Source organism: Arachis hypogaea, chromosome 18 (genome assembly GCF_003086295.3).
Source record: "Arachis hypogaea cultivar Tifrunner chromosome 18, arahy.Tifrunner.gnm2.J5K5, whole genome shotgun sequence".
NCBI lineage: Eukaryota > Viridiplantae > Streptophyta > Magnoliopsida > Fabales > Fabaceae > Arachis > Arachis hypogaea.
The window spans coordinates 120,907,387-120,930,208 of NC_092053.1; the positions used below are offsets into that span (position 1 = coordinate 120,907,387).

Sequence of the window (22,822 nt, forward strand, 5' to 3'; positions counted from 1 at the left end):
ACTAAAACTTTTCTTACTTCTTTATTACTAATTTTATTTATTTTTTCTTCTGTTTTGCAGTTATTAGCATAATGACCTGGTTTTTTACACTTCCAACAAACTATTTGTTTCTTGTTACTTTTCTTTTGATTATTCCATTTTTTCTTTTTTCTGTAATTTTTTTTTGGCTTATTTCCTGTTGTGTAAGATTCTTTCGATTGATACCTATAACTATTCCCATAAATTTTTGTATTTCTTTTCTTAATGACTCTATTTTGATTGCTAGGTACTTTTTTAGTTGTAAAGCCATATTGTTGACAAAAGTTTCCTAATTCTCGTTTATTGCTCATATTTTCTTTTCGCATTTTCTCTTGTAATATAGTGTCAGTACATATTTCTACTCCACTTTGTACTATTATATTATGTATTTGGCCAAAAGTTAGGCCTTCATATGGTATCTGACTACCGAATAGAGATTGTAGTTTTTGTAAAACTTTTTTTAAAAAGAGTTTGGGTAGGGCAGCTATAAATCTTTCTTTCCAAAAAGGAGCTGCTGCATCATCTCTCATCATAACTTTAGAAATAAAAATATCTTTATACCATCGGTAGTCAAACATTGTAGGGTATCGTAAGTTCATTAGTTGGGTTCCTATTCTATTTTTAAAAATATTTGGGTCTCCTAGAAAATTTTTTATAATTGTAAAAATTAAGGTTGCTGTGGCGTCTTGTGATTGATCTTCTGGTTTTATACTACTTAAGATTAATTTTATTTCTGGTATAGTTAAAAAGTTATCCCACCATCCTTTTAATTGCCCCGTGAACCCTTGTGTGATCACGACTGCTGCTTCTCTATCAGTAGCTCGTTTTGCCTTATAAGTAGTTGTTGTCATAGTTATACTACACATTAGATCTAAAATGGCTTGTTCACTTAAACCATCTAAATTCCATTCTACTAATTCGGATCCAGTAAAACTATTTTGTACTAGTTGTGTTCTTTCTTCAAGGCTTACGTCAGCCGGGGTTGGTCTTGGATAATAATTTCTTAGCTTTGGATAATACTAATTTTTATGTGCCATTTTGTTAATTTCTATTGTATTAACAGCTGTTTTTTCTAGACTTATAGACTTAAATTTTTCTTTTAACTCGTCAATGTCTACCTCCACATTTGTTCTAAGTTTGATTACATCAGGACTTTGAAACTTATATATAGATTTTTCTATGGGCTTAAGTTGTTCATGTTTATATTCAATTCTTTCTAACTGATTTTTCATAATATCTAGGACTGTGTTAGTGTAGTTAAGTTGTTGATGTACCTTTTTAATGTCTCGTTTGTCTACACTTTCTTCTATTCCATTATCTTTATATAGGGTGGCTTCTAGTTCTAAATTGTGTGCTACCTGTAGTTTTCTGGTTTCTTTTGGTGGATATTGGGATTCTACGATTTATCCTGTACTCGTTTTTCAAGTAGTGGTTGTCTTAGTTAAAGGACAAAATTCTTTTTTGAAATCATGAAAGTAATTTTTTAAGAAGCAGAAGAAATATAAATTAATTTTATTTTTATTAAATAATCATAAAATTCTTTTCTTATTTCTATAGTTTCCTTTTCAGAATATCTAGCAAAATACCATTTTCTTAATCCTGTATTATATTCTGCATAAAAAGGTTATTCTTTTATTATAACTTCTAGGATAGAGAGGTAGTTGGTGAATAATTATTTTCTATTTCATATAAAGAAGTTGTTATATGTGGTCTATTGTTATTTATTTCTATAACTTCATCGTTTATGACGAAATTATTTATAAAATGTCTTGGTGATATTTTTCTTTATTCTGGTAATTTGGTATTTTAACTGAATGAGACCTATTCATTCTTAGTCTAATATTTGGACCTTCTCTAATAATGTCTCTAATTCCTGTATTTTCTATTTTGTCTTCTTCTACTATATCTTCTAAAATCCATTCTTCAGGATATTTCCCATTAGTTCTTCATGTTGAAATTTTTTAGGTGTTTGAACAAAAGACTTTCGTAAATTGACATGAATAATAATAGTTTCGTCTTTTGATGATTCTCTCTAGCCCTAAAGTTATAATTTATCCTTGTAATTTTATTATATATTTTATAAATTACTTCAAAAGGATCATATTTTTCATCAATGATGTCTTTAGGTGTTTTAATATATAATTTGAGAGCTTCAGAGGTGAATTCATTTTTAAGACTCATAAAAAAATTTGGATAATAATTAAAAAATACAGGGCCATCATGACAATTACTTTCTAATATAGCTATTAGTGAGTCTCTAAATTTTTTAAACCTTGTGTCCCGTAATACCATTAAGATAGGTATGTTAATTCCTAGTCTAAAGTTAGGTTTGGCGGCTACTTGGATAAGTCCTATACGAATAAAATTATAACCTTTTTGTTAATGTTCTTTTAGTTTTTCTTCCTCTAGTATGTTTATGATGTGATTATTACTAGTTCCTGGGTAACTGTGCTCTAACATATGTATTTCATTATCTTTTTGTTTCCAAGATGTTTGTCTTTTATAAACTTCGTTTTTGCTTATAAGAGGTACAGACCAGTTATAAAACTTTTCTTCTAATTTTACTACTTGTAATTCTGAGGATGAACTTGAGACTTCAGTATCATTATTCCTTATTATTATTGAATTATTCTTTCCTTTGTTTAATTCAGCTAAAGATTTTAGAATTCCAGTCATTATTTATTTAAAGACTTATGCTACGGGACCATCCTAACTTACCAATGATTTTATTGCCTTCAAAGAGGTAACCAGGTATGCTCACTCGACTGACCAACGTATGGACGGCTCTCACCGCTACACTTATCTTTAATAGATTATGGACTTTAGTTCTTCAAAGTCTTTAGTTGTTTAACAAAGTTTAGAATAATAATAAAGGTATAAGGATATGAATATATTAAAGAAGTAAGATATAACAAAGTTTAAAGATTGTAATAAAGCCTAGTATAATAATGTAAAAATTTAATCGCAAGTAATTGATTATAAAGGATCTCCCCATTTTAGATTATATAGTTTGTTTCATATGGATAACAATAAGGACAGAATTTAATTGATCTTCTCATGGTATTATATTTATATGGTGGTCTCATGAGAAGATACCAGAACCAACCGGGCTCTATATATATATATATCATGCACTCTTATCTGGTTTACGGTATAAGCGAGATACACAACACGTGGATAAACGTAATATGGTCACGTCGTCTCATGTCTTAACTTATTTACTGTGTAAAGGAGATACGTGACGACACATTTCAGTAAAAATGCTACAAATGGTTTATTTCGGTAAATAAAATATTTATTTCATTTATTTAAAAAAATTCCTTGTTTAACCTCGAGGGTAAAATTAAATGAAATTCACCCATCCTATGGAAAATATTGAAAAGAAAAAAGATGTACTTTACGTTTTTACCCGTTTCTGTGTGTCTTTCTCTGTCCTACTTCGTTCCTTCACTCGCCATCATTCTTCTTTCCAACACAAAACACACACACACAACGCACTCTCTCTCTCTCTCTCTCTCTCTCTCTCTCTCTCCCTCTCTGAATCTCTTTCCCATCTGTATCTACAGAAACTAGTGTTGTTGTTGACGTTGTTGTTTATGGCGGTGTTAGTGTGAATTTTCCACCATGTTCTTCTCTTTCATCCTCCTTCAGCTCCTTTAGAAATCAGAACCCTGCATCTCCCAATACCGGCCATCAATTTTTACCGCAGAATCTCAATTTTATCGTCTTCTCCCAAATTAGGATCAGAAACCGATACGATTCTTCATCTTTTCAGGTTCTTCTCGTGAAATTTCCGCTTTCTTTAGCTACTTTCTTTTTGCAATAGCTTGAAGCTCATTATTCATATCTTTATTTATTTTTGTTTGTGCATATTTTCAGGGACACAGTTTTGCACTGTTGCCCTTCAGTTTTGTAGCTCAATTGAACTTCCGATTCGTGTTCCTTCGGATTTCGCGGCACGCTAAACAATAATCGCTTTTGGATCCTAGCGTCGCCGTGTCGTGTCCTCTTCAGGTATCGTCTTCTAGTGTTCTTTGTTTTTCCCCCTTCTTGTTTTCATGCTCCTGTTATTATTAAATTGAAATTTATTCGGTGAATATTTTTATCATTTTCATTGTGAAACTGATAGTTAATTTGATTATTTTTTTATATATATTGTCTGTGAGTGAATAAAAATATTCTGGGCACCTTATGTAGACACTTTTTTTTTAAATCCCAAATTTCGGGCCTTTTTTACAATTGTTTAAACCATTGTTCCGGGGAATGCTTTGACATTTTCTGGAGAATTTTATACTAAGATTCTCAAGAAGGTAAAAACATGCCGCAAACCCCAAGAATTTGTATGATTGTTAAGTAGACTAGGGCTGTGGCTTGGACCCTATTCTTGTAAATATATGTCCCAATAGGCTCTATGTAAAGCGGCATGTTTCTTTTATCAAATGGTTAATATTAATATAAAATTACCCTGACAGCACTGAGTGTTATTTATTGTGGGTTGGTAGGAGAAATGAACTCTGTGTTACTAGTATGGTTGACCTTCGTGGTTTTTAAGGGGATGGTGATTTTGTTCTTACGTTTTAAGCTGACAGTAATGTTATGAGTTGTGATACTCTCAAGTCTCAATATATATAATTCCAGATTGGGTAAGTTTATGATTAATGTGATATTGTAGTGGGATATTATTCTTTCTTTCTTTTTTTGGGTCTGGTAAGTCCATGCTAGAGAGTATCATTGATTGATAGAGTTAGAGATTTTTTTTGAGGTAGAAAGATGGTATTGAATGGTTGTGTTCATTGCATCCCTTACTTGCGCTTTGTCATCTATGGGAGGATAGAGCTACATTGCAATGGTGGTGCTTATATACAATTATTTCCATTTAAGTGTTGTGGTAATTATGTTTTTATTGAAAAACCACGAGGATGTGGTCTATTGATCAACTCACTAAGTCCTTAACCAAACAGTGGGGGTTTGATCCCTCAGTCATGTGAATGGAGAGCATTTCTTGGCCAGCTGGGTAACCTTTAATTGGATGACTGAGCAGCGATGAAATTAAACTTTGCCGCAGGCAGTGGATACCGTGGCAAATCAAGAGAAAAATAGTTTTATGAATACATCATTTCTTGTTTCCTTCTTTATTGTCTGAATAACTTGCTTTCAAGGTTTTTGTATTATGTTAATGAAGGTTGTTGCTCTATCCCTTATGCCAATGTGAAATCTGATAATAGAATAAAACAAAATTATGTGGCTTCAAAAGAAAATTTGAACCTTTCTTTGTTTAACCTAGTTTTCTTTATTTTAAAGGCTTTCTTCTCTGTTTGTAAATTGTTTTTTAGAAACTATATAATCTACAATGAGAAGACTGAATAATCAGAATGAAGATGAAGTTCTTGCCAATGATCAGACAGGGTTACAGTTGAATGATGAGAGTAAGGGAGGACATGCTGGTGTTGTTCTGAAGAAAGGGCCGTGGACAACTTCTGAAGATGCTATGTTGGTCGATTATGTTAATAAGCATGGAGAGGGAAACTGGAATGCTGTTCAGAAGTACTCAGGTCTATTACGTTGTGGAAAAAGTTGTCGATTGCGTTGGGCTAATCATCTGAGACCAAATTTAAAGAAAGGAGCATTTACCGCAGAAGAGGAGAGGTTGATTGCTGAACTTCACGCTAAAATGGGAAACAAATGGGCACGCATGGCTGCACATGTAAGCGTATTGTATATTTTTGTCAGTCATACATATCATAATTATTTTTAATTTTGTTTTAGATTTTTGTGAAATCTCTGGATTTTGTTCCCCTGTAATGATGTCAGTGTTGTTATGTCTACTTTGTATATTGTAGCAAAGAAATACCACAGCTGATATCCACGTTGTTTTTGTTGATTGAAAATGGGGTGATTCTATATTGGACTTGGAACATTGAGGCTGATAACTTCAACTGCAAATTAGCTTAGTTATGATTTTACAAATTAGACAACTCAACCGTCACTGTAACCATTCATGTCTATTAGTTAGCAGGTTGTCTGTTTCATAAACATGTGTCTCGTGAGTAGGACAAAAAGGTAACTGCTAAATTGGGGCAACAACAATTATGATTATAAAGCATATTAAGTTGATAATAGACTAGTATGAAAATTTTTGTCTATAGCAATTATAGCAATGATTGTCTATAGAATTTGGTACATATGTTTTGAGATGGAGTTAATTGTAAAGACACTCATGGAGATGTATATGTTTATGATCTAAGGGTTTAAATTATTCATGCAGATGATCATAACTAATAAGGATGTTGGACCAATCAGTCACTTCTATAATTTTGTCTTTTAAAAATTACCATTTTCCAAATTACGTACTTATTTTATTTATATATTTCATTGTTTTATTTCTTTTGCTTGTAGTTGCCTGGTCGCACAGATAATGAAATAAAGAACTACTGGAACACCCGTATCAAGAGGCGTCAACGTGCTGGCTTGCCACTTTATCCTCCTGAACTGTGCGTGCAAGCAGTGCAAGAGAATCAACATGGCCGAAGCTCTGGTGGTATTGATGGTGGCAATAATATGCATCATGATTTTGTTCACAAAAATTATGAGATACACAGTGCAATATTTGACAGTTGGAATGGTAGTCAGGGAATCCTACCATATCCACCTGAGCTTCCTGATATTTCTGCTTACACCGGTATGCTGAAAGGTTTTGACTCTTCCAAGTATTGTAAGTTTGAACAAATAACATCACCTAACCACAAGCGTCTCCGTGAGTCAACAACACCTTTTATTGGATCTGGTGGTATGAACACAAATTGGTTTTATCCATTTGATCAAATTCAGGATAACACGCCTGACAAGATTGCACAATCATTTGGCATGCAATCTCCCTTTGATCTCGGACCCTCTCCACACAGCTCCATTTGTTACAGTCATTCACTTTCGAATGGCAATTCCTCTACTTCTAAGCCGGCTTATGAGGCTGTGAAGTTTGAGCTCCCTTCACTCCAATATCCAGAAACTGATGTAGGTAGCTGGAGTACATCTCCACCACCTCCTTTACTTGAGTCAGTTGATGATTTCATTCAATCTCCTTTGCCAGTTAGTGCACTGGAGTCAGATTGTTCTTCCCCACAAAATAGTGGCCTGCTGGATGCTTTACTTTATCAGGCTAGGACTCTGAGCAATTCAAAGAACCATTATTCTGACAAGAGTTCAAATTCATCTACCGCAACTCCTTGTGACAGAGCACTCAGCTCCACTCTGAACAAGTATGAGACAGACTGGGAAGACTACACTGACACTATATCACCATTCGGTGCAACTTCAATATTGAATGAGTGCACTGTTGCTAGTGCCAGTGCAAATTCATTGGATGAACACCCAACAGTTCGTTCCTTTAATGGTTAGTACCTTTATGTTTGTGCTATGAAGGATAATTATTGGAAACAGATCCATGCGTGTTATTTGTTTTTAGAGATGTGTACATTCTACTTCAATATAATCTGAAACTTGCTATTTTAGAATTTTCCTGTTTTATTTTGTAGTTTTGGTTTTTTGAGTGCCAATATATTCCTAAAATATTGGTTCCGAAATAACTGATGAATCTTTCTATCGAAAACAACTTATCGAAACTCCCTATGCATCCAGAAAGCATAGTATGTCTTCCTAAACTGAACTTTAAAATTTTATTCATCCCTAGTATCCGAAAAATTCACTTTTATCAATTTTTCTGAAAAGACAAGTGTTCCCCTTAATTCTTTTATGGTGTTTGCCTAAAATCAATTTTGTTGATCTCTGAAAGACTGAAAGTTCATTTGAATTTTCTGCAGACAACATTGTGAAAACAGAGAATGTTGATCAGGTTTGGTCCCCGAACAGTGAAAATCAAGGCATGTCTGCGATCAAAATTACCCGGCCAGATGTTTTGCTTGCTTCGGATTGGCTTCAGCAGGGTTCGGGGCACGACATGAGGCAAGGCAGCATGGCTGATGATATACCTGCCCTTCGCGAAGATGATTTAGCCACTGACTCCAAGCATACAAGCTCTGGAACTTCTCTGTTGAGTCAGGTATGTGGGTTTGGTTCTTGCGGAAGGAGCGTCATGCCTGCTTTCTGTCAAGGTTCCGATCGTGGTTAAGAAAATCCTGAGATGTCTAATTTGAAAGGAAAATTGCGTTTTTCATTCTTGTTACCTTTTTAAGCATGTTTTCTATGTGTGATTTACTATGTGTGATTTATAGTACCAAAATACATGGTTAGAGAATCATGTTTTCCTGTGGCTTTGTCAATTTTACTGCTAAAAAATTGTGATAATATTGATACTATTCACCCGTGATTATTATCTGTGGCATTTATGTCGGGACCACTCGTCATATAATAGAACAATAATTCTTAGTTCAGTTTAACCTTCATTCCTTGTGTGAAATTCTACTTACTGCCATATTACTTTGCTAAGCAACATATATCTCCACTGACAAATCTAACTCTACAGCATAAACGAATTTCTTTCATGTCAATGGAAAATAGTCGAGCGACTAACGTGAGTTACGGATGTAAATTCGTTAGTCACGGATGTAAATTAAAATTTTAGGGACCAATTTAAGCCGCAAGTGTAATTTTAAAAACCAATACAAGTTTTAACTCTTAAAAAAACCTGCCTACCAACCATAAAAGTTTAACTACTAAACTAATATAAATAAGAAAAGTGATAGAAAACCAATTATTTGACCATTTCTCAACCAACTTTTCTTTTCCACAAATTTATCTTTCTCTTCCTCTAACATCCCTGTCACCCTCTTTCCTTCACTCTCGCCATCACCATCAGTCCGATCACCTTTCCCAGATAAAGTACTCTCCCTACCAAATTGAAGGTAGGATTTGTGTCATTGTGCCCTGAACTGAGCCAAGTGGTCTTCATCTTGTATACATGCCATTGCCATTAACAGTTAACAAAATAAAAAATGGAAACAAAAGAGAGATATTTACAACCACCGAGAGAAATATATCAAAGGGCGAAGTAGTATATAGAGATGGTGCAACGTGCAATACTCCAAGATGAGCACTTCAACTGCTATGAAGGTTATAACTTATACGTGTTGCTTGGCTTCAAAACTAATGGTGCTTGCAAGATCGCTAATCTAATTATCACTTCATACACTCCATCTCCTTTTCATGCTCACTAGATATCTCATCTTTTTTTTTTTCTTTTCTATGAATTTAGATTTTAGAAGGAGGAAGTTAAGAGTGCATCTCTTTATAAAGATTAATTTGTTAGGTGATAAACCCTAAACAAAAAATTTAAATATTCTTTATTCTAAATCCGAAACCTTAAATCCTAAAGCATAACCACTTATATAAAATATAATAAATGAAAAATTAAGATTTTATTTAGTTAACAAGGAACGAACATTCTTTATGTCATCTAAGGATGAGTCGAATTTAGATTAATAGTTTCAAATATAAAATTTGGATGTTTACAAGTAGCTCTTTTGCAGACGCAAACTTTCTCTGCAAATTGACATATTCAACATCTGCTAAGCTTTCTCTGCAGATACGCCAATTTAGTGAGGGATTAGAGTGCGTGATGATGGATGTAGAGATGGGAGCACAACTCGTACCGTGGGTAATTACCTGACTTAGTGATGGCGCGAGGTCGTGTTTTGTGTGTATCTAGCTCTACCTCTCGGTATATATATGACATTGTATGATTCTTGTTTTAATATATAAAAAAATTTATTATATACGTGATATTATATGCCTCTTGTCTTAACTTAATTCATGTTTGAATGTTGTTTATGGTTTTATTTTGAAATTTAATTTATACGGTGGATTTTAAAAATTATAGGGGGCGGAGGAGCGAGTAAGATACTCAACATGTACGGTTAGAATACAAAATTTTATTATCTATAATAATAACGAAGCGGGTTCTATATAAGATAAGACAAATGAGATAAGGTTAGGTAATGCAAAAATTCCATCCTATATATTCCTTTGTCATTCCTAGATGGGTGTTGTATGGGGAGAAAGAGATGACTTATTTGTTTGGCAAAATGTGGAGGTAAAAGTGAAATTTTTAAAAAGTTAGACTAATTATTAACCATTAAAAATTATCTCTTAATTGGATTTATAAATATAACAATAGTTAGGTATTTAATGTATGTTTTATTTATTTTAGAAAATGAAGATTTTTGTATTTGTTTTTAAAGTTTTTTTTATTTTGACAAACGATTAAAAGAATTTACAACTATGTTATGTATATATTAAAAATAACTATTAAATTAGTTATCGATATAAAATATATGTTAAAATATAAAATATTTATTAAAAATAAATTAAATAATATATATTAATTAATTTGATAAATAAATAAATTAAAAGATACATGTATTTACGGTTAAAGTCACCATGGACAAATGCAACACTTACATATCCAGAAAAAGAGAATTCACCATAAACACTACTAGTAACAAAGTTTGCTTTAGTGAATCAAATATACACGCAAAGGTGAATAACTTCAGCAGGACAAGCATGCAAAGATAGCTATATATGCCTATACAGTACAAATGGTTTCCACGTTTTTTTTTATAAGACAAAAAGATAAATAGGTCCTTGACTTTTTGTTTCACAAATATTTTTGTCATTAAAGATTGAAAAATACAGAAATTATTTTAAATATAGAAATAAAAATGGTGTTTTAGTTGAATATTGACATTTGAAGTGTATTACAGTATTATGAAAATTATTCAACACGCCCCCACGTGTTGGCTAAGATGGTGCCATGTATTCAACATGCCCCCACGTGTTTGACTTTTCACTTACAAAATTCACCTACCTGTAATTACACCAAATAATCTCATTTCTAACAAAAACACCAATATTTTTTCCATATAAAAAAAAAAGTCTGAAAAATACATTTAAATTCTTGGACTCTTCAAAATCTAAACATATATATTCCTCCATTCATATGATCTGTCAGACCCAACAAAAAAACTTGATGTAGCTCCCATTGTGCTAACCTAACCGTTACAGGTGCATTAGTAGAGAGGAGCTTTTTAAAATAGGACAAATTGGTCTTCAGACGCTGCTGAAATAATGCTGTTATCCTAAGCCCTAATCCTTCAAATTGTGAGTGATGGTGAACAAAAAAAGGGAATAGTATTTCGTCCCATGGCTACTGACGGAGTTTCATCAAGCTCAAGGAAAAAGTGGGGGTGGAGAAAGATAAGAATAGTCCGCTGAGAGCTCGTGTCCTAATACAAGAGATGAGAAAGATGGTGTCTCACCGAAGTACTTTTGTAGAATATATGCAACCATGTGCATGTCGAAGACCGGCAGCAACCTTAACAGAGTTTTTTTGGGGTGTCCATTCTATAAAGTAAGTAAAGGATTTTGTTGAATTTGTATTAAGATTCGCCTCAAATACCAAATGATTTTTGAGTTATGTAGACCGTTATGTAGGTTAAACAATTATATTGCAAATTTTTGTGTGGCTTGATGAGCACATTGCAAGACTTGAGATCATTGATACAAGGTATCTAGAAGAGAAGAATACTGAGAATGTTGAAGGGCATCATGGGGAGCAAGAACTGAAAAATAGGATCACATGTTTGGAGAAGATGATGGTTGCTTTAAAGATGAAAAAAATCAATAAGATGGTGCATTTGTATTTTCTTTTAATTGTCTCGAGTATAGTTGTTTTAAGGTGTAGTATTTGATCAATAATTAAAGAAAAAATTGTGTTGATTTACAGTGAAATAAAATATGTCATTTATATAAATGGTTTATATATCCTGTATCTTGCAATGTCTGTGTGAAATGCAATTGAACTTGGCAAAAAATAGCTAAACAAATATTCAAGAACTGACATTAAAGTTATGAAATTAAACATCCAAGTCTAAAACTCAAAAAAAAAAAAAAAAAAAAAAGGGAAACAGGTCTGCCAATAATTTATATGACTATATGGTATAGTACCATTAACAAGTTTATTTTGAGAAAAGAACAAGCAACACAAAATAAGTAACATAAAAAAAAAGTGTATATAGAATTTGCCATAAACTATTACAAAGTGCAACTTAGCCCAAAACAACATAAAAGCACAATTCTTCACTTCTTTGTATTGTTGGATGGTGGGTTGGGAATGAACTTGATCAATTTGGATGTAGCAGTGCTTGGAGTTACTAATTTTTCTTTAGATGCTGATACATTTGTTAATGTTGTTGGTGGAGCAAACTAATTCTATATTGTAGGTTGTGTGTTAGATGGGATTGGACCTTGGACAAATGGAGCTGGTGACCTAAAGACTTTTGGTTTTGGTATGAACTTTGATTGTTTTGAATGAGTTTTGTGTTGGGCAATGAATGGATCTTTTTTTGGAGGCCTAAATAGAGTGGTAGATGTGGGGGCTATTGGCTTGGATGGAGTTATTGTTGGTCCTGGTGGTGGTATTAGAATTGTAGTCCTTGTTCTGTTGGACCTAGTGTAAGATTTGAAAGAGTTGGGGTAGCTACATTCTGGACTTGATTTACATGTATAAAAACATAACAATTCATGATACAACAATTTATTCAAAAAAATTAGACAACAACAACAACAAAGCCTTGTCCCACTAAGTGGGGTCGGCTACACGAATCAAACGACGCCATTGTGCTCTGTCATGTATCATGTCTACAGAGAGACCGTTTACATGTAGATCTCGTTTGACCACCTCATGGATGGTCTTCTTAGGTCTTCCTCTGCCTTTCGCCCTTTGTCCATCTTCCATCTCATCCACCCTCCTGACTGGATGTTCTATCGGTCTTCTTCCCACATGTCCAAACCACCTGAGACGCGATTCAACCATCTTTTCCACAATGGGTGCTACTCCAACTCTCTCCCTTATATCTTCATTCCTTATTTTATCCAATCGCGTATGACCACTCATCCATCTCAACATCTTCATCTCTGCCACACTCAACTTATGTTCGTGCTCCCCTTTAGCCGCCCAACACTCCGTACCATACAGCATAGCCGGTCTTATAGCGGTGCGATAGAATTTACCTTTAAGTTTTAAAGGCACTTTTTTGTCGCATATAAAACCAGATGCACTCCGCCATTTTGACCAACCTGCTTGGATCCTATGATTTACATCCTGTTCAATCTCTCCATTATCCTGTATGATGCACCCAAGATACTTAAAACTTTTAACTTTTCGCAGGATGTTTTCTCCAATCTTCACCTCTATATTGGAGTTTTCCCTTCTCAGACTAAACTTACATTCCATATATTCCGTCTTGCTACGGCTTATACGCAGACCATACACTTCTAGAGCTTCTCTCCATAACTCCAACTTCTTATTTAGGTCTTCCCTTGACTCTCCCATAAGGACGATATCATCGGCAAAAAGCATGCACCATGGCACAGGCTCTTGGATGTGCTCTGTGAGTACTTCCAAGACTAATGTGAAAAGGTATGGACTTAAGGATGATCCCTGGTGTAATCCTATACCAATAGGGAATTCCTCTGTCACACCACCTTGAGTCTTCACACTAGTTGTGGCCCCATCATACATGTCTTTAATTGCCCGAATATATGCGATCCTTACTCTCCTCTTTTCTAAAACCTTCCATAAGACCTCCCTTGGTACCCTATCATACGCTTTTTCCAAATCAATAAACACCATGTGTAGATCCCTTTTATTACTACGATACCTCTCCATCATCCTTCTTAATAGGTATATCGCTTCAGTGGTAGATCTGCCTGGCATAAATCCAAATTGGTTCTCTGTTACTTGTGTCTCTTTTCTCAACCTCCGTTCTATCACCCTTTCCCATAACTTCATAGTATGACTCATAAGCTTAATCCCTCTATAGTTTCCGCAACTTTGTATATCCCCCTTATTCTTGTAGATAGGTACCAAGGTGCTCTTTCTCCACTCATCAGGCATCTTCTTTGACCTTAAAATCTCATTAAAAAGCTTTGTTAACCAGTTGATGCCTTTTCCTCCAAGACCCTTCCAAACCTCAATCGGGATATTATCAGGTCCTACTGCCCTGCCATTTTTCATCTGCTTTAGAGCCTCTTTTACCTCGAAGTCTCGAATCCTTCGATAGTAGTTAAAGTTTTAATCTTCTTCCCTTGTGCATAATCGACCAAGGCTCGGAAGAGTCTTCTGTCCCTCATTAAATAACTCGTAGAAGTAGCTCTTCCACCTTTCATTAATCTTCTCCTCTTGAGCCAACACCTCTCCATCCTTATCCTTTATGCACTTAACCTGATCCAAATCTCTCGTTCTTCTTTCCCGACTCTTTGCGATTCTATATATACCTTTTTCTCCTTCTTTCGTGTCCAAAGACTGGTAGAGACCCTCATATGCTCTTGTTCTTTCTTCACTTACAGCCACTTTTGTCTCTTTCTTAGCCGCCTTATATTTTTTCCAGTTATCTGCATTGCGGCATAAAGACCACTCTTTAAAGCATTCCCTTTTTATCTTTATCTTTTCTTATATACTCGCATTCCACCACCAGGACTCCTTGTCTCTTGGTCCTATTCCTTTAGATTCACCAAAACTTTCTTTTGCTGTTCTTCTAATAACTTCTGCCATCTCCCTCCACATTTCTTCCGCGCTTCCATTCCCATCCCACTTTGCCTCTTCCCCTAAACCCTAAACCCAAAAAAATTAGACAACAGTCACATTTAGAAATAATGCACTGTTATAGTAAGGAGTTGTTGCTGGGTTGTTGAGCTGGCTAATTGGCCGTTAGAAGCATCATGGGCATAAAAGTATAACAAATTAGTTTCTGATGTATATGACATTTAGACAAATAAGTTCCTTGAGTATTTATCATCCAGATACATTCAACCTTTAGCATTTTCAATTTAGACACATAAAATCCTATAGTCTAATATTTCAATTGGGTCTCTAAAATCAACTTACATCTATTAGGGAGCTGATTGTGGCAATGAAAACACCACCAGCAATTGGGAGGTGCTGATATCCTTTTTCTTGGCCCTCTTTGTCTTTGGCTTTCAATTAGAGTTGGAAGGAGCTTCTTTACATGTTATGTAGTTGTAGTCTTTTTCACCACACTTGTTACATGTCACACAAAATGATTTCTTCAATTTGTCTCTTTGCATGAATGGCTCAGTTGGATCATTTTGTTTATTGTGCACCTTTGGCCTTTCAATTGGTCTTTTGATGATGGATAAATCTTGGTCAAACTTCTTCACTTGGCACAAGTTTAATGCAAATGTGCATATGTCCCATGAATTGACTTCATACATAGCTAGGAATGCACATAATTTTGTGGTTGATCATGTCTCTTCCTAATGGCAGCAAGTACATATATGCAAGGCATGCCTGAAACAAAAGGAAAATAAGACAATCCTAACAAAAAAACTGATGAAGTCATTTATAAGAGAATATACTTGATTAAAAAATTTTAGGTAGGTACCTGTCAATTGCCATTTGTTGTATGAGCAAGTATGTTTAATGAGATCTATATCTACTTTGGTTGCTTTGGAGCTCATCTCAAACCTCTTTTATTCATTGTCACCAATCTACTTTGCCATCAATTTAGTTCTAATTTTGATGAGTCTTTCCATTCTCTTTTACTAAACTGGTACTAGCTTGCCAGGATGGTTGTCTAGTAGTTGCTTATGGTTCACCATCCTCCTCATTAGATAAACATTTTATCCCACAACTGAATCGCTAGGCAAGGTATTTTACCTTCGACGGCGAAGACAACAACTAAGAGCACAATGCAACCTTCTTCATCCTCTCCAATAGCGACTTGCACCGCAATGATTACTTTTCTACGTAGTGATTATTTTGGAGGGAGAAACAGAGTGAAGGGAGTTTGATCGTTACTTTTCTTAGGATTTTGTGCAATTCTCTGAGTGTGATATGGGTGTTATAAGTATTACATATATGCTCAGGATTAGAGTTTGTTCGGAGTATCCCTAATCAAACGGCATCGTTTCAATGTCTGGAGACCTATTTGTCCTGTTTTGAAAAGCTTCCCTCCATGTGTACATCCGTAATGGTCAGGTTAGCACAACAGGAGTCATATCAGACTTTTTCGTTAGATTTGACGAACTCATGTGAATGAAGAAATAAATATGTCCAAGTCTTGAAGAAATCAAATACTTAAATGTATTTTTCAATCCTTAAAGATGAAAATATTTGCGAATCAAAAAATCAAGAACTTATTTATTCTTTTCTCTTTTAATGAATACAATTTATCGGTAATGATACTCCTGTCTATTGCCCCAAATTTACACACTGAAACTCAAAAGTGCTCGAATTTATAAATAACTGATTTTGAGTGCATTTAGTCATTAAGTTCATTTTTTTAAATGTATATTACATTTTTTAGTAATCTGGCATAATTAAATTTTTTTAAATTAAAAAAATAAAACAAATTAGACGTTAAAGATATTTTTAAAATTTTTTAAAAATATTAATGACAAAATATACTTTATCTAAACTACATTTTGGTCCTTGTAAAATAGACTAGTTTTGGTTACAGTCCTGTAAAGTCATTTTTTTATTTAATCCATGTTAATTTACTTGGTTTAAACTAATGTGAGATGTCTTGTCGTTTGCTACAATTTTTAACCAAATTAACTAATGGCAGGAACCAAAATCAAAACTTTAAAACTTTTAAGAACCGGAAACGAAAAGAAAGGAACAGAAATTATAGGAACCAAAACCAAATTGTGTAAATTACAAGAAAACTTATTTAAGACATACGAGTAGTAAACTTGTGCTCTCATGCAAGAGGGTATCTATCATGATACATAAGAGAAATAAATATAACCACCACCATCTTTTATGACGCTCGGTCTTATCTCCTAAAACTTACTTTCATATTCCTGCAAGCCCAAGAAACTATAGTGCTGGAACCCCCCTTTGGGATGACTAAAGGTAGTTTGCTTTGTGGGAAGTAACTTATTTCCAGATTCATCTGTGCAAGTCTTGAGACCACATGAATTACAAAAGGATTCCAAATCTGATTCCTGTCATCAGATTGCAGAATATAACATAGCTTAGAATGTGTCTACAGATCAATTGACATGATAAAAACATCTCATTCAACAACATCGAACATATTACGGCGTGACTACACAATCTTACGAATCTCTTGCCTATAGATATAGCTTGCTTTAAGCAAGTTTGCCTAGATTTCTGGATACCAACTATTTGTTTCTTGGAGTAAGTATAAGAGCAACTTCAATTGAACGCTTTTAAAGTTTCAAATCTCACATATACAGGAAGAATACCATTTCCAAATTTCACTTTGCATTGGAGATGATTGATTAAATAAGACCGGTCTCAGTATAGAGACAATTTCACCTTGGTGGAGAACCAATTATATTTTGCCACCTTATATAAAGTTTAAACCGAATTGAAACCAAACATTGAACTGACAAATCTGTTATTTAGTTTAAAATCACTATTTATAACATATGGTCCCACAAATGCTAATGTGACATTTTGTGGATCCAACATGAAATTGAACTGAAACCGAACATAGAAGATGCTCTAATGACCAACTAACCTTTACGCTACTTGGAAATTTACACACACTATTACATAGCACAATTATTACTTCTTACCGACAGTTTATGTACATAAGAGAAACAAGGTGCAACTTATGGATAGGAGCAAATTAAGATTCATACCTCTATCATCAAGAGTTTTGAAAGGTTGAACAGAGGATATGGATGAAGCTTGTAGCCCCCAAAATTTATGCATGATATAGCTAGTGCACGAACCTTTAAAAAAATGTATCGAAACACTCAAATCCCGTATCACTAAATATAAAAACATATATTATGAAAAGAATTGATATCTTCACATATAACAAAATTCATGTAAAAGAAAAAAATGTTAGAAAATAGACATGAAAAAGAACTGTTTATTCAACATTATACATGCACTGGATAGGAAGAGACAAACAAACAAGATGCAAGAATAGTCTCCAACATGTCTCCATGCCTTGTGCACTTCTATTTATTATTATTATTTGATAACATAAACTCTAGTTGAAGGTTTAGAGAGGAAATAAATGGGACATATTAGCAGTAGATACAACATGGATTTCATTTTTAGTAAAGGTAAGACGGAGTGCATCAAATTCACTTGGGTTTGATCAGGTTTGGTAAGCTTTTGGAATAGTTCATGAAGTCATACAAAAAATCAAGAGGGCTATTAGTCTATTACAATCACAAAACATAGAAAAACATGCACAAGGAAAGTAAGCAACCATCAGTCAAATATGTGACAGAATATAAAAGAATGCAGTTACTAGTTAAAGCGATTACTTCATTGATATAAGGCTCCATAACGCAGTACTGAAGGTATGATGCCTGAGATGCTGTGGTCCAAAAAAATTCCTTATAATTACCAAGGCGGAAAGACCTGTCAAGAAGAAAGAGAACATTCGTAATGGGCATGCCTTCCCTCATCATTAAATACATGATATGGCCTCAAGAAAAACCAACAAAAACATCCATTTTCCTTTTTTCTATTTTTGGGATAGCAAAAGAACATTCATTTACTTATTAAAGTATCACAAGAAAGTCAATTATTAGGATAAATATTACCTTAAGATTCTCCTGGCAAATTGCATTTCTTTTGACTTCAGTACTAGGGCTGGTACACAGCAAAACCACAAAGAAAGTGGTTCAACCTGTGGATCAAAAAACAGCAACAATTACTTAGGACCCTACAAGGATGAAAGTAAGAATGGACAGTAGGAAAAAAAAATCTATCACACCAATGATGTAAAGATTAACCGTTGGTTTGCTAGAAGAGTCAAGATGAAGAAGCACATGTAATGAACAGAACTCAGCTTCATTCTCATGCACATAAGTTGAATTTCGATTTGCTTCATACAGATTGAACAAGGATGCCAATGTCTTTGTGAGCTGTTCCAAGTTGAGATGATGCATTGATGCAATGTTTGGATCACTCATAGAATGCCGAAGCTTGTGGTGTGATATAACATGAAATTTCACCTGCATGATTAAACATGTTCAGCTCATTATTTGAATTTTACAAAATGAAACATGGCAGCAAGAAATATAATCACTTCAGAAGAAGATAAATGCATCTCATTTAATAAAGGGAATGACATCATAATCCATCTTGTTCATGTAAATAGCGTGAATCTCTTTAGATTGACACAGCATGAAAAGGGGGAAACAACTCGTGCAAAATTAAAAAATGCCATAACAAATATTGTACACAAACACTGAAACACTAGTAAAAATCAACGTATAGATAGATAAAGAAATGTCTCTGAGCAAAATTCACACATAACTAAATCATTGAAATAGATAAACTTTTCCTTCCCCAGATTGTTATAGGTCTTAGTCAGCATGGTTTTGTGCTTCATAGTATGTAAATCCTCTGTACTATCCTGAACTGATTTCTCAAAACAAGTCTACTTTATTTTCTATCAAGTCATCACATGAACCCATACTGCAAATAGTCTTCCTTTCTCTGATTTTCAGTATCCAAGTTTAGGGTTTAATTTTGACATTCAGAATTAAACATATGTATTGAAAATCAAGTTCCTTAGCCATTCAGTGAATGTGTTAAACGTTAAAATGCAATTTCTGAATCTGACAAACATGGACCTTCCAAGTTTAACAAAACCTGAAGTTGCAAAATCACCTATGATGTGTAACCTAAGTAACATAAAGTAGTGTCATTTGTGAAAAGCTAACCTCAATAAATGATGAAATATACAAAGTACACAAATCATAGAAATCCAAAAGAGAAAACTATACCATTTGCTCATACATATAAATTGCTTTCTTGTTAATGATATTTTGCATGGTAAGATCTTGACGTATGGACCTTGTCCTATCAGAGATAAAGTCGTGAACCACTTCAAAAGGATGCTCTTTAGATTCCAGCAAGCTCATAAGATAATTTAAAGTATCTTCCAATACATTTAGAGGCCGCACATCAAATGGTTGGATATATTTGGTCGATATAGTTCTGCAAAACTGAAGCAAAATAAAATATGAAAAGCTGCAAAACCAAGAGATATTGAATATCAGACAAGACAAGCCTTTTAAAAGCCACTTATAAATTATAATGACATATACAGAGAATATGACTTTAAACAACTATAAAAGGAAATAAGAGGAAAAATATAATCCCTGTGTATTCTAAAAATTACAATCATACAAACAACACTCAGTGTGTAATGAAAAGCCAACTACATAAGCTTTCTCCTATATACTTTAGTCACTATCAGATTTCAAACAAGATTGGCAATGTTGTTTATCAGTTGAGACTCCCAGCAGACTCCCTAATTGACAACTTTTTCATATTCCAGTCAAAGATTTGCTTCAATCCATCTAAGGTTCCTGTGATTTCAGCCCCTTTTAGCGTTTGTTTTGAGGTAATGAGACAGAAACTGAGAGACTGAGATTCAGTATCATATTTGTTGGTTCAAAGACTGGTACTAAAATTTCTGTCTATGTTTCAAAATTTCAGTATTTCAGTACCTCCAAAAAGTGGGAACACAGGAGACTAAAATTTTTAGAGATAGAGACTAAAACTTTAATAACATTTTATACCTAAAATACCCTCATTTCAATTAATTAATTTCAATTAATTAATTTCAATTTTATTCTTTGTGCAAATTAAATTAGAGTTTCATTCTTGTTTTAATTTCTGTCTCCCATTTTGCACCAAATAAAATACTGAGATTTATTTCAATTTCTGTCTCTTAGTCTCTGTCTCTCAGTCTCAGTCTTTCCGTCTCTGTCTCTCCACCAAACGCTACAAGTATCCTAAGTATGTGCAGATTTTTAGTGATGGGAATTGATCAAAGGAAAGGATTAAAGGAATCAGGTAAGGTCAAGAACCGAAACCTTATTTAGCATTCCATTTCTGTTATTTTGGTCAGACTTTGTACACTTAACAAAATCAATCAATATAGAAGAAAATATTTCTTCATCTTCTTTGGGTGCCGTACCTATTGTATCACAGTTCCCACAGTTCTGGGAACTCTATTTAACACCCATATATTACTCTTAACAGACACACAGTCAGACACATAATGTTGACTCTTGAATTGGTGCTTGGCATCATCAATTTTTTTTAGCTTAACCCTTAAAAAAAGAGCCAATAAAAAAAGAAAAAGCAAATTGAGCTTGATACAGCAGAGTACATCCTTCTAAAAGTACATACAAGTGTATATTTAATAATTTAAAACCAGATACCATGAGAGAAACTTCATTACCTTTTTCACGGCAAGGGATGGAGATGATTTTGCAGGATTTCCATGTAGCCTCTCAAAGACTGCCAAATCACGGAGGTTTTCACGCTGGATCCTCTCTCGTTCTGCAAATGGAGACAAAACCTGTTAAAATATTCAACTATATAAATATTTTTTCTTTTCTATTTTTTTTTTAATTTACCTGGGCACATGTACGGACAGGTTCCGACTAAAGGGTTAAAATCGGGAAAGGATTGAGGATCAGCATCAGTAGCGTCTTCCTGCGCGTTATTGAAGGGGACCCTAGCAGCGTTGGAATGAGAGCGAGCAGAAGATGAAAATTTGGATTGATGACGTGTCACATTGGAAGGCTTTTTCTGCGTGTAGGAGGTAGAAGAAGAAGAAGAAGAAAGATTCTGGTGTTGGTTCCTTGATCGACGAGCTTCCATGATGGTTGGAATCTTGTTTCTTATTTGTTTTTAACAGGAGAGCACTCAGCACTTTGCTGATTCAGTACTTGACACTTGACAGGTTTCAAGAGTCTTTGCTTTACAACTGAGACCTAACTGAAGCAGTAAAAAATCATGAGATTCGAATAACACAATAATTAATTAAATATCAACACAACACTACTAGACAGTGAAAATTGAGCAGAGACGGCACTAACCGGAGTAAATCCCCATAATGTTTTTCAGATTGAGCTCGTGCACCAATGTTATTCCTGACTTTTAAATTGCTTTAATTGCACCCTTCAGATTGAGTTCCGTGCGAAATTCTGGTCCTTCCACCTAATTCCGGCGTGACTCAGCAGCCGGAGCTGGCTGCTTATGGTCCACGTAAGAACACACCTACAAGACCTGAGAAACTGCCACTTAGAAAAAGGTCACCTACTCCAACTGGCTCTACATCATTCAATCCAATGGAGGGAGTTAGTGAGGCAACTGCAGCAAGACTCGCCAACTTCCTCAAGTTTGTGCCCACCCTAGAATTCAAACCGCCAAGGAAGAAGTGATTATGATCCTAGCTTTAGGTTGAAATTATAAAAGATTGTAATATTTTATGGAACAATTATCTTAGTCTTTTTTGTTTGGTCATGGTGATTTATAGACACCTCTGCAACTTTTAAATACTAAGTAAGTTGCTGGAATCTAGCTGAAACAATGCTCAGTATTTTTTGGCTTATTATTGTCATCAATGCATTATTGCAAAATTTTATATGAACTATTTTTATTGTCATTCAGTTATGAATTGTGCCTTATGTAAGCTTTTCCTACTGTTGTTTATCCATAACATAATTGGGTGTTCAATTATGTTTACAAAAACAAAACCAAATAGTCATTCAATATATCAAAAACAATCTGATGTCAATTACATTGTTCATAAACTGGATTACACTAGTTCTGTATTTCAGTTCTCACCCTAATCAAACTTTCAACAATAACATCAACATAAACACAAATAACACGAATACCCTTATACCAAGCACTTAGATCATCAGCTTTACATTTCTCACATCTGCTTTCAGTTTGCCCACCTTCCATGCAATGTTCATCTTCATCCCACCATGCTCATCTTCTTCATCAGACTTCAGCGGC

The 22,822-nt window shown here is 34.2% G+C and overlaps 2 protein-coding genes across 2 annotated transcripts; one reads left to right on the plus strand and one right to left on the minus strand.

Moving 5' to 3' along the window:
• The first annotated feature begins 3,449 nt into the window (after positions 1 to 3,449).
• On the plus strand, positions 3,450 to 8,417 carry LOC112771749 (transcription factor MYB33). The gene is made up of 5 exons (XM_025816558.3): positions 3,450 to 3,793; positions 3,898 to 4,032; positions 5,352 to 5,722; positions 6,415 to 7,408; positions 7,836 to 8,417. Exons 3-5 carry the CDS (start codon positions 5,369 to 5,371, stop codon positions 8,141 to 8,143), a joined length of 1,656 nt encoding a protein of 551 aa, XP_025672343.1. The 5' UTR covers positions 3,450 to 3,793; positions 3,898 to 4,032; positions 5,352 to 5,368; the 3' UTR covers positions 8,144 to 8,417.
• Positions 8,418 to 16,665: 8,248 nt separating this feature from the next.
• On the minus strand, positions 16,666 to 21,820 carry LOC112772641 (SAC3 family protein C). The gene is made up of 8 exons (XM_025817605.3): positions 21,430 to 21,820; positions 21,252 to 21,352; positions 19,783 to 20,004; positions 18,784 to 19,005; positions 18,592 to 18,677; positions 18,310 to 18,406; positions 17,668 to 17,760; positions 16,666 to 17,001 (listed from the first exon to the last, which is right to left on the minus strand). The coding sequence occupies exons 1-8, from the start codon at positions 21,674 to 21,676 to the stop codon at positions 16,837 to 16,839; spliced, it is 1,233 nt and encodes a 410-aa protein (XP_025673390.1). The 5' UTR covers positions 21,677 to 21,820; the 3' UTR covers positions 16,666 to 16,836.
• Positions 21,821 to 22,822: the final 1,002 nt, after the last annotated feature.